Source organism: Castanea sativa, chromosome 8, assembly GCF_040712315.1.
Source record: "Castanea sativa cultivar Marrone di Chiusa Pesio chromosome 8, ASM4071231v1".
Lineage (NCBI taxonomy): Eukaryota > Viridiplantae > Streptophyta > Magnoliopsida > Fagales > Fagaceae > Castanea > Castanea sativa.
In genome coordinates, this window is record NC_134020.1 from 47,186,850 (window position 1) to 47,199,364 (window position 12,515).

The 12,515-nt window shown below is 33.4% G+C and overlaps 1 protein-coding gene across 1 annotated transcript in view; it reads right to left on the minus strand.

The window, feature by feature from the left end:
• LOC142608367 (TMV resistance protein N-like) overlaps window positions 1-12,058 on the minus strand; it is a 39,402-nt gene extending 27,344 nt beyond the window's left edge. The window contains exons 1-5 of the mRNA XM_075780128.1: window positions 11,157-12,058; window positions 4,903-6,001; window positions 4,498-4,806; window positions 3,546-4,412; window positions 2,792-3,471 (exon numbers count right to left, since the gene is read on the minus strand). Of these exons, the coding sequence (XP_075636243.1) occupies window positions 2,800-3,471; window positions 3,546-4,412; window positions 4,498-4,806; window positions 4,903-6,001; window positions 11,157-11,674 (3,465 nt within the window). The 5' untranslated portion in view covers window positions 11,675-12,058 and the 3' untranslated portion in view covers window positions 2,792-2,799. The remainder of the gene's footprint in view (window positions 1-2,791; window positions 3,472-3,545; window positions 4,413-4,497; window positions 4,807-4,902; window positions 6,002-11,156) is intronic.
• Between the last annotated feature and the right edge of the window lie 457 nt (window positions 12,059-12,515).

Genomic DNA, 12,515 nt, shown 5'->3' on the forward strand with positions numbered 1-12,515 from the left:
TCTTGGGAATGTTAGTGATGTTTTGATTTTTCAAAAGCAATATTTTCCAAGAATTGTTGTTTACACTATTACATTAGTTGCCCACTGTGTGTTCTAGAACAAAAATCATGTTTTAAATCTTAATTCTTTGGCTTTTACGTTTTCATTGGGAGATATATATATTAAATCCTAGATTGCCCACTGCCACTGCCCACTGTGTGTATTCTTGAACAGAGTCATGGAATTGTGGGTATATATATTAGGTGGCTTTTACGTTTTCATTGTGGTTAAATATATTAGGTGGCTTTTACGTTTTCTTTGGGGTTCTATATATTAACTTAAGTCCTAGGTTGCCCACTGTGCGTATATTTTATAACAAAGTCATGGTTATAGAGCCTAATTCATGTTTAAGGTTTTACTTTTTCATTTACGACATATATTAAATCCTAAGTTTTGACTACTACCTCTAAGTTTTGATAAATTCAAGGAAACATATTTTTGGGTAGAGATGTTTTACATCAGTGTTATTATTTAGTTCAGCAAAGTATAATCTTAGTGAGTCAATTTGGATAATTCAATAAGCTTTATATTTTGTAGAGGATATTAAGTAATTTCCATGGTTGATTATAGGTCCTATTTAAGAGTATTTTGAGACGATTTGGAGGGTGTTTCGGCTAGACTTTCAAAGTGATTCAAGTGCAGTAAGTAATTATGCATAATATGCACAAAGTTTTGTCAATAGTTTCCTCGACTCTAAAGGTTTTCAAAGCTCACATTTTTAAGCATAAGTTTTCTAAAGTTTATCAAAAGCAATTTTTTACATCATTGAAAGAGAAACTTCGACTTTTAAATAATGTTTTAAAGAGAAACTTCGAATTTTAAATCATGTTTTGAACGTCTGAATCTCATTTAAAAGATGATTTCTAAACTGAACTATTTTCTAAAAAGAATTGAGTTTTAATGTAAGTTTTCTTTAAAAAAAAATTCTTGTTCTTTAAACTTGTTTAAATCCAAGTGATTTTAAAGTCATATTCCTATTTTCCAAATGGTATTTAAAATGTTTTCTTTAGCAAATTAAATTTTCAAATTTACTCAAGAATTGTAAAATACTTATATAAACCCCGCAGTTCCTATTTATTCCTTAATAGAGTCAAGCATCCTTTGATTTATGTTTCAATTCAATATTGTGATATTCGATATGCCTCTATATATGGAAAATTGTTAATATTAAGAAAATTATTCTATTTTGTATAAACTTTACTTTTGTGATATGTGACTCAAAATAAGTGTGTTTAGAATTGATCAAATATATGTGTAAGCCCACTCACAAGGTTTGTATGTGAGAATAAGTGTTGATCCCTCACCAACAAGGGTTAGATGTTGGTATCCGCTCACAGGATTGTATGTGAGAATATGTGATATGTGTGTATATGTGACACTGTGCTCTGATAAATTATTTACATGTGTTTTCGAATGATTTTAAGATTTGATTACATATGTATCAAGTGGTTCATTATATGTTTTGGAAAAATTATATTTGATATCATTGAATGAGTTTGTGAAATCAAAATACTTGTGCTCTCTTGACTCTATTTTATTGTGTATTGTGTATAATTGCTTAATAGATTTGTGGCTCACCCCATCAATTACAATTTTTAGATTAAAGTTTAGTTAGAAAATAGAACTTTGGATCACTTCGTAAGGTGCAAGGTAGAGCATGGGAGTTTTTAGGCGACATCAATAATGCTTGAAGTCTTAAAGGATTTTTTTTAGTTATTTTTATTTGGCTTTTGGTTTTACAGTTTTTGGAGATTAATTCTAAATTGTGGATTTTAGATTTTGAAAGAGGTTTATTAAGAGCATTATTTATTTGGAGTTTTATTTAAATTTGAAATTAATTATGTTTATTAAGTTATGTAAAATTAATATGTTAGTCATGTATCTAAATTCATGTTACACAGATTTGAGTCGTGACAATTACAAAGCTTAGCTAATCATGTTCACGGAATGTCACTTGTACAGGAAAGTAGTGCTATCCTCTAGACAATATGGATAAACAGATATCCATCAACGATGCTACAGTGAGAAGGTTCCTAATAGAATGGCCACAACCAACAGAACAGGGGGAACAGAGCAGATAGGTTCACAATAGATGTTTGAAAAATCAGTATAGTATAATATGTTATCACTTATCAGAGTTGGAAAGGAAAGTTTGTAGTAAATAATATAAATAAATAGATAAAGGAGCAACAAGAGTGCCGAATTTACCCTCCAACACAATTGAACAAAAATGACTACCATACAATCAGCAATACATGCTTTCCTCGTTTCCCGTCAGCAAGCAATGTGAGCGTGACACAGTTTTTTCTTTCCAACAAAACCCAAAACTTCCTCGTACCCAATATAAGGCAACTAGCAGAAATAGGAATCACAAATTACTTAGGGTTTTACCAAGCATATGTCTTACATTAGGAAACTTCTTAGGGAAAACATTAGTAAATCACTTTCGGAAACTTTTTATGGAAAAATGAAAAATATAATTAGCTTTTTTAATTTCCCATAAAATATTTCTTAAAATAGATGATTATGGGCATAGATTATCCGAACCTAATTACTTAAACTCATATGACCCTCGTCATTGACTAAAAAGAAAAACATATGCAAGCAAAAGCCAATGAATTTAAAAAAAAAATAAATAAATTATTAAAAATACAGCTACAAACAAACACAATCCGTAAGAGAGAGAAATATGGTGACTTACAAAAGATCAAAGATAGAAGGCTTATCAACCTTGTAGAGTCATCAATCTTACCATTGTCACTAGGATTCCTTTCCCTCACAATTAGAGTCACCCTGTCCTTGTGTGCATAAACTCCCAATCCGCTTTGGCTGTGCGTCATCTACTTCATTAGAGGTACCTTCTCCACTAGGTCCTGCCCCATCTCCATCAAAATCATCACAATTTTGCTTAATTTTGGTATCTTTTGCTGAATCGTCTAAATTATCCTCAAAAGGAGTGATGCTGCAGCTGCTAGACCCAGGTATGTTTTGTTTAAGATCATCAATGTCTTTCTCGTATACCAAATGGGCTCCACATTTTGCCACCTCCAAGCCTGGACCCATTGTGCTTATTCTAATATCAATCTGACTCAATTCCTTGTCCCTTTTCCTTTTGAAAGGAAAATATTTTATCCAAAGGTGATATGAATCAATCTTACCAAATTGTTCGGAAAGACTAACGCCAAAGTCATCTAAAATTTTAGATCCATTGACATAACAGATTAGATCAATCCAATGTGTAGGTCTATAAAATTCCGAAGGAGGTTGGCAAAGTGAAAGATGGGGGCGAATTACAAAAACAACACAAACAGCAATTCCCATAAAATCTGAAGACCCATGCAATTTCATTGAATCCCTCTCGCTTTGATGGCTAAACCATTTGGGAATTTCACTTCCAGGTATAAGAAAATTTTGGTAATCTAAATCAGGTCTCTGAAACACACAAATCATGATGGTTAGAACTTCATGAGAGAGAGAGAGAGAGAGCAAGAGAGAGAGAGAGGTACCTGAATGTAACGTGCCAACATTGTTGAGAACATGTCATCAAAACCTTGATTGTCAATCAATTTGACGCAATTAATAAGAAAGAGATAGGGACAAAAAACATCTTCTGGTCTTAAGGGTAATATTTCTAGCGAGGTACAACTTTCTGCCTCAAAATAAATAAGATTTAATGGAAGCTCTGGTAGTAATTGTAGATCCTTGCAACCACTCAAAATAAGGGTGTTCAAATTAGATAATCGAATGATACTTTTAGGAAGGCAAACGAAATTATTTCCCCCTAGATTTAAATAAGTTAAAGACGGCAAATAGCAACCAATAGCATCAGGGATTGTTCGAAGATTGCAATAACTTAGATTTAGATTTGTCAAAGAGGATAAGCTTGATAAAGTACGCATTAGCATGCCCATGGGATCTAGACTCCTTTGCAATAAAGGAAATTTGAGGAGCATATTGGATGGTTTAGATAATAGAGAATCACATCCACCAACAGATAGTTTTTTGAGATTTTTTAAGTGAATGATGGACGAAGATAGCCTTCTTATAGCAGTTCCACTCACATCTAGCTCCTCTAGGCCTTTAACATTTCCAAGGTTCTCTGGCAAATTCACAAGTCTTAAGCAACCAGATAAATTGAGAGTTTTTAGAGACATCAAATTACAAATTGCAATAGGAAGGCTTGAAAGGTTTTTGCAACCATTCAGATCCAATTGAATAAGCTTTTTGAGATCTCCAACAGATGCATGAATCTTGCATAGTCTTGTACAACATTGAAGAATTAATTTCTCAAGATTTGGGGCTTTACTAAGGTTTGGGATCTCAATTAACTTTTGAGAGTCACTCAAGTCAATGAGTTTTAACTCATTTAAAATCTGTTATAAACCAACAAATAATTAGACAAACTCAAGCCTTAATAAAAAGGAAGCAAATACAAATTAGCATAAGTGAAAATCTTACCATAATTTCTTTCCATAATTTTTTGATGCCACTGCAATGCAGTCTCAATTCAACTAGTTTAATTGGTTGGAAATTGGTTGGCATGGATTTTGAAGGATATCCATTCCAATCTATTATGCGTAACTCATTAGAGAGATAATTGAGGCCTTGTGGAAGTTGGACATGACCTCTGTTATGGCCTATTTGAGGTTCCACGTAACCAATTTTAAGAAACCTCAAATTTTTCATCTTTAAGAAGGCTTCAGCACTCAAGCATTCATTTTTATGCACAGGCATCCTTAAGACTATACCTTCAACAAGCTTTGTTCCCTATTAACCAAGAACAATAAAATTAGAAAAATTATTAAAAGCATTTGAAAGAATATATAGAGTTCTCTAAATTCAAGTTTAGACTTGTAAACTTACAGTGTCATTTTTCAATACATGCAGGACATCCTTATAACACCATAACCTACTACGTCCACCAGGCTCTTTAAGAGATTCACAACGAACCTTGTCTTGACCCATTTCTTGTAGCAAATCATGCATCCACAAAGTTCCATTTGTTTCAATGGTTATGAGAGATTTGTCCATAAGAATATGAATATCGTAGTCAAAATAGTGACCTAAACTTTGTAAAGTATCTCTTACGCAAGATATGTGCCCTCCTTTAAAGAAACATGCAATATCTAAAAACAATTCTCTCTGTGTATCATCTAGCCCAACTAAACTTATTTGAAGTATTTCCATAATGCCTCTATTAGGTTTTGCTTCTAGTTTATCTCGAGCACTTCTCCATGCATCAGGTGGTCTACCAAACAATGAAGAACCTAAAACCTTAAGAGCTAAAGGAAGGCCATTAGCATATCTCACAAATTTCATAGACAAATCCCCATAATTTTTTTCAAGATGAGGTTTCCTAAAAGCCTTCCAACTAAAAAGCTCCAAAGCTTCATCTATATTCAGCTCCTTAGCTTCATATATATGTTTCACTCCATGCCTTCTCAACAAATGTCTATCTCTACTCGTTAAAATGATTATACTCCCTGGACCAAACCAACCACCATTGCCTGCTAATGCTAGTAGTTGTTCTTCTTCGTTCACATCATCAAGAACAATAAGAACCTTTTTATTGCATAGTCTATTGCCTATGACATTAATTCCTTCATGCATATCATGTATATTTATTTCAGCTCCTATGAAGATCTTAGAAAGAAGTTTTTTTTGCAAAGAAACTAAACCTTTACTTTTGGTAACTTCTCTAACATTTTCAAGAAAGCTACAAGCTTCAAAGCCACTATAAATTCTATCATAAATTTCTCGGGCAAGAGTTGTTTTGCCAATTCCACCCATCCCACAAATCCCAACAAAGTGGACACAATCCAACCCTTCACACGTGCATAAATCCAACATTTTCTTCACACGGGAGTCCATTCCAACAAGGCACTCGAAATCAATTGAGAACTCATGATCTAATTCAGGAGATATCCTTTGAATGATTTTTTTGATAACCGTTGATTCACTCCTGTAAAGAATAGAGCAGAACAATAGTTTTGATGAGGCAGAGCTAGTTTAGGGACAAAACATTCAGCAAAAGTACAATCTTAGCTTTGTTAATTAACAAAAGGGGAACTCTAAAAGTCTATTATATATACATGGCACAAACTACACATGCAATGTTCTTCAACCAAAGTCCAATTCTTCTCTCAAAATAATACTCCTACAATAAAACCAAAGTCCAATTCTACAGGGGACAAAGAAAGTTGTCATGTGGCCAAGTAAAGAAAGTGTTGTTACTAAGAACGTAAATTAATATATAAAGTGTAAGTGCACAATTGCACCTGGACCCAAGAACAGTTATGGGCTCAGGCCCAATGAGCCTTAAACAATATGAATTTGTAGAGTGTGGGCTTGAAACCCAGGTTAGAAGTGTATGAGGATGAAATGACAAACTAAAGATTGCAAGTACTTGGAAACAAAAAGGAGTAATGTAAATAGGCCTCCTCGGACGTAAGCCGAGAGCTGTTCTTATATTATATCTCTCTCTTTTTCCTTGTTCTTTTTAGGTTACAAAAAGTTCCGTCCCGTTTCTGTTCTAGGTCCCTCCTTAAATACTCCTCTTTTTAATACTTTATCCACGTGTTGCCCCCAATTCCTCCCTTAGCCTAGATATTTCTTTTCTTAGTGCCTTTGAACAGTAACTAGAAGTTTCCCTTCCACTGTTTAAGTGTCACTTCCTCATTAATGCGGCCAGGGTGGTAGGTGCAGGGTCTTTAATGTGGAGGTAGCAGCCTTTACCTTTGATATTCTTCCAACATCGGCGCTTCTAGGACATTCAAGGGTTCTCTCCCTTTAACCATTGGTCTTGACCGTGTCATTCCCTAACCTTTACCATGAAGTCTCAGGTTCTTTGATGTCAGTCCGAGGGGAAAACCATCCTCGGCTGGATCCTCGGATCCTCGGCGTATAGGCCGACCCATAGCACCAACAATCTCTAACCCCAGGGTCAGGTCGGCCTTCCTTAACAAGGCCCAAAAGGCCCACATTCCCACCAGGATCCTTTTGCCCCACACATAAAGTACATCTCATAATTTATAGAATAATTATTTAGACAATGATATTTCACTAATTAGAGAACAAATAAAAAAGATATTACTTATTTGGTGTACATCATAATATCTTATAATAAGAAAAATAAAATATCGTCAATTTCATGAATTTTAGGTTGTGGAGTTGCCTAATAAAAGATATTTTATTTCTTAGCTCTTACTTTTCAACTTTTAGAGTATCCTTTGTACGCCGACAGTGTAATCAGTTGGCTCACTTTCTAGCTCGTAAAGCAAAGTTTCTACCACTAATGACTGTTTGGATAGAGACTGTACCACCAGAACTTGTTGAAATTCTTCAGGCAGATTTACCTAGCCTGCTTTAATAAAAGGTATTTGACTGGATTCTCAAAAAAAAAAAAAAAAAGGTTGTGGAGTTGAGACACAGACACGGTCGTTCTTTTGCAACAATACACACCGTCTAGTAGACTGGCAATTATGTGTGCCGCCTCATGATACAATTAAATTACTAGGTATCCTTACAAACTTACGCCACTTATAGGATAAGAAACCCTCAACAATAATATTATTTCAAAAGAAGAGAACATTGACTGAGCAAGTATTAATTTAACAATTTGATGTTGCGTGAAAAATCAATAACAAAAACTGATATTTTTCTCTCTTCTCAACACCTATGGCCGGGCATGAGATCCTCTTATAATATTCTAATGAATCTATTCCATTTAAAATCCTTTATAATGAGTTTATAAATGACTTCCCGTTTTTCCTCTTTTAAATTGCTCTGCCTCTGACTATCCTCACAAATCAAAACAGTAAAAAGCCCTCATATAAATATTAGTAACGTTATTCATGTATAGAGCATTAGAACTTGTTATTTGTGGATATGAATTCTAAGATATAATCAGTATTAACTATTAATCAGTAGTAAAACAAACGTCCAAACACGGTAAATTAAATCATTCCCCCTCCTTCCCCTTTACTCCCCCTCAATCCAAACAGAGCATAAAAAGTTGGGCAAGAATATGTTTGATAAGTAAAGATTTTAAAGTCACTAATGCCAACGTTCAACTCATAATTGATATAAAAAAGAATATGATTACTATTTGTATTTCATTTTTTTTTTTTTTTTGAGAATGATTTGTATTTCAATTTAAGAATAGGAAAGAAAACGAAAAGCCCATTAATAAAAAGCTGATCTTATTTTTTTTTCCCTTAGTTGGCCATTTAATTCAGATTATATAATAGTTTTTATAAAAATATTCCAACAGTCCCCCACTTATTTTTATAAGAATATATGTAAAATACATATACAAATTTTCTAGGTCAAGATAGAATAATATGCATAAAGATAGTGTCAGATTTGAAACCTCACTTAGTGCTCCAACAATGTTATTCCAAAGTCAATAGTGATATTAAGACATTTCATCACACACATAATATTTCAATACTCTACCACGAGCTTCTAAGCCCACACATTACAACCTTGTGCTTGATCCTAGCTTTCATCAGAAACTTAGAGAATTGGCCCTATCCTCATAAGAAGTAGCATCATTTCCGTGCTCACTTAAGTAGATCTATCAAGGATACTCTTGTAACTCTAAGATCTCATTCATAAGAGCTATAGATCACATTAAGAGTTTTTTCATTTTAATTGAAAAAACTCGTCCTTTATTGCGTTACAAGATACAACACTTACACCATTAGGAGTGACAAAGAGTACTTGTACTTGAAACTAAATTAAGTGCATATTATTCAAACTATTCTATGATTCGTTTTTCCCTTCGAACTTAGTTCTTGGGATCTCCAATCCTATGTAAGGTGTCCTTATAGGCAGTTTATTCTTCTTTTCCTCCTTAATGTTCATCTAGACATATGGCTATAGCTAGAGATTCTCATACACAACTTGACACAAAAGGTCTAGATTATAATGGTATTATCAACTGCAAAAAAATGATAATTTTTGTACCAACAACTTTATTTTTATGCTCAACTTTTTTTAAATCACTGTTGCCCTTTGAGGATGATTGTTTGCAAACTTATTATTTTTTCATCATTTCTCAATTCATACACATATGGCAAGAGATGTAAATCTATTAGCATCTAGTTAGTAGTAAGGGTGTTCGGTGCAGTTTTAGGTCATTTTTAGCACAGCATTTTGCTGTGCAATTTGGCAAAAACCATCAACGCACGGTTTGCATCGCACCTCAATTTTGCAGTCACAAGTGCAGTGCGGTGCAATGTACAATGTGCAGTTTGGCCGGTTTTAGGCTAGTATATTTTTCAAGATATCATGGTTAATTATTAGTTTATGATTAATAACCATGACAATATGACAATAAGTGTCAAAAAAATATAAAAATTGTGTGACAATAAAAGTAATACAAAAAAAAAAAAAAAGAAGACAAATTGACAATAAACAAAAAGTACCACAAACAATTATACATGTCAAACAAATATAACCTGTAACACAAAAATGCTTAACAAACAACAACCATAAGATCCATAATAGTGTACCATATACACTAGTCATGCCTACTAAGAGTGAGAGGGTATCGGGAGAGAAGGGTGAGAGTGTGAGAAGGAGAAATTAATGAAGTTTTAAACTTTTAATTTTGTATTTAATCAAAATGAAATCGTTTTTAACGTAAATATGAATGCACTAACACTAGGTTGGCCACTAATATTAAACTTTTAATGTATATATATATATATATATATATATATATATAAAACATAAAATAAATAAATATATATAGGTACAGTGCGATGCAATGCACTTGTGTGCAGTTTTATTATATATCATAAAACGCACGTTGCATTGCATAGTCTAGTGCAATGCAGTTAATTTCCACTTGTAGTGTGGTGCAATTATTCCATTTGATGGACAGTTTTATTCGTTTTGGGTCTAGTCGTGTGGTTTGAGCAGTTTCGTGAACACACCTATAGTCTCTAATTACTAGGAACCACTTTTAGGAACAAAAAAAATGTTCATAATTTCACAAGAATAAGGGACTCGGTACTTTTGTAAAACTTGGCATCATTATAATTATACCACAATTGTATAATATGAATGTCTACACATTATCAATTTTTTTCAGGCACAAATTTAAGTGTCTACTTGAGTACCTTGGCAAAAAAGATAATATCAAATGAAATTGTGTATTATTGTATCTCCATCATACAATAAGAATACCAACTTCAAATAAGATCATTGTTCTCACTTAACAATAGAAATGCTATTTTTTCCATAATTCTACTTTTTTCATACTCTGGCCAAGATTTTTTTTTTTTTTTTTAAATTCTCAAGAGGATATACATAGTTGAAATTTATCATCTACTCTTTTGTGTGTCTCAAAAAATATTTCTCAAATCACTTTTTTTTCAATCTTATGTTCCATAATTTTCAATGCCCCTACTAATCGAGAAAATTTAAATTTAAACTTGTCACGTGTAATTCAAAATTTCCAACCTCAAAAAATTAAAGACATGGGAAATTTTCTCAAACTGATCAAGTTTCATAAAATAGAAACACTATATTTCATGAGGTTTATAAATAATGATAAAAAAATCATGAGATTTTTCAACTTCACATAAACTTTTTTTTAATGAAGCACAATAGTATTTCTTAATAATGTATCTCTCAATTTTTATGGTAGTTAAAAATAGGCAAAATAAATTATATTTTGGTCCCTATATTTGGGGTCATTGTCAATTTGGTCCCAACATTTTGATAGCAATCAAATTGATTCTTTTTTTTTTTCAACTCAAAGTCAATTTGATCCCTATTATTTTTAAGTTATAGTCAAGTCCAAATCTGAGTTTTTTTTAGTTGCCGAGTTGATATATGTATTTTTCAGAGTTAGAGATTAGTAAATTTGATTTGTGTCTTGATGTTTGGTTGCCAAGAAAGTGGGAAAAAAAAAATGTAAGAAAAGCTTTGATTTGGCATTAGGTATCAAATTGAGTGCAAGTTGAACAAAATCTAAATTGTCTGCTCTCAAAATATATGGACTAAATTAACAATAAACCCAAAATAAAGAGATAAAAATGATATTTTCAACTATAAATAATATCTGAAAAAAATGATATACAAAAAAAAAAAAAAAATCTTACTCATCCTGTAAATCCCATCCAGAAATACCAGCGACTTTTGTCACAGCATCTCTCCAAGTATGCACGTTCTTAATGTTATCGCTGAGATGTTTTGCAAAAGCTTCTGCAAAAGTTCCTTTAAGTTTGCGCGCATCACTAGGATCCACACCGTGGAAAACAGGCAGAACTGTCAGCTTCTTCTTATCCATGCATTCGACGATCTTTGCTAGTTCAGTCAAGCACCAACTCGACGAAGCATAGTTTTTAGAGAAAATAACGACAGCAAATCTCGATTCTTCAATTGCTCTCATGAGCTCTGGGGAGATGAATTCTCCTCTCTCGAGACTTTCGTCGTCCCTAAATGTGGTTATGCCATTCCGTTTCAACGCTTCGTATAGATGGCTTGTAAATTTTTTGCGCGTGTCGGAGCCTCTAAAACTGAGAAAGACGCCATATTCATACCTCCGTCCAGGCACAATAGAAGAAGAAGAAGGAAAACATGAGGAGGAGGAGGAGGAGGAGGCGTTTTCTGTGCCCATAGAATTGCTATTAAAAAAAACTATTCAACTAGTTTTAAAGAATTGACGCACGAAAGGTTAGGGAAGAAGAAAGCAGAGCACTGGACCTGGATGGAGTGTTTGACTGTTTGTTATTGACAGACTGAGCACAGAGCACTGTTGTATTTATGCATCGTCTGCTTGCAATCACGTGCATGAAGGATATTGATACCAAGACTTACAGATCAGAGCAAATTTTCTCCTTGAGATAGAAGCTCACAGATCGGAGCTCTCTCTCTGCAGTTGACTTGGGTCGTCTGTGAAGGAGTAGATCTTGGTTGATAGGAAGAGAGAGGAAGAAAATTCAGTGTGCAGAGAGGAAGAGAGAGAGAGGGAAAGAGACAAAAAAAATCAACCGAAGGAGAGAAAGTGAGATAGAGGGTAATTATTTTTTCTACATAATCAATTTGCACGCGGCCTGTTCAGCCAAAATATATATATATATATATATATATATATATATATATATATATATATATATATTTGCAAGTGGCCTCAGTCAGTGACCATCTTCCAGTCAATAGCAGAGTGTGTGTAAATAAAGTTGAAGTGGGTGTCCACTCTTTCACTATAAGGAAACATCGTGACAATGAATGAAGTGAGAAACAGAGTAGGAAGCAGCAATACCTTTTTAAAATACAAACAACAATCTCATTGGAAGAAAATCCCGTGTGGAAAAATGTTGTATCATTGCTGAAATTTAAACAAGAGGCTAAAAGCATCCACAGCCCAGCTTGTATATTGCATATGTAAATATATTTTACCATCACAGTCTTAAAAGATGTTCCAGCCCGACTTCCAAATTGTGCCAATTGTAAAAAAA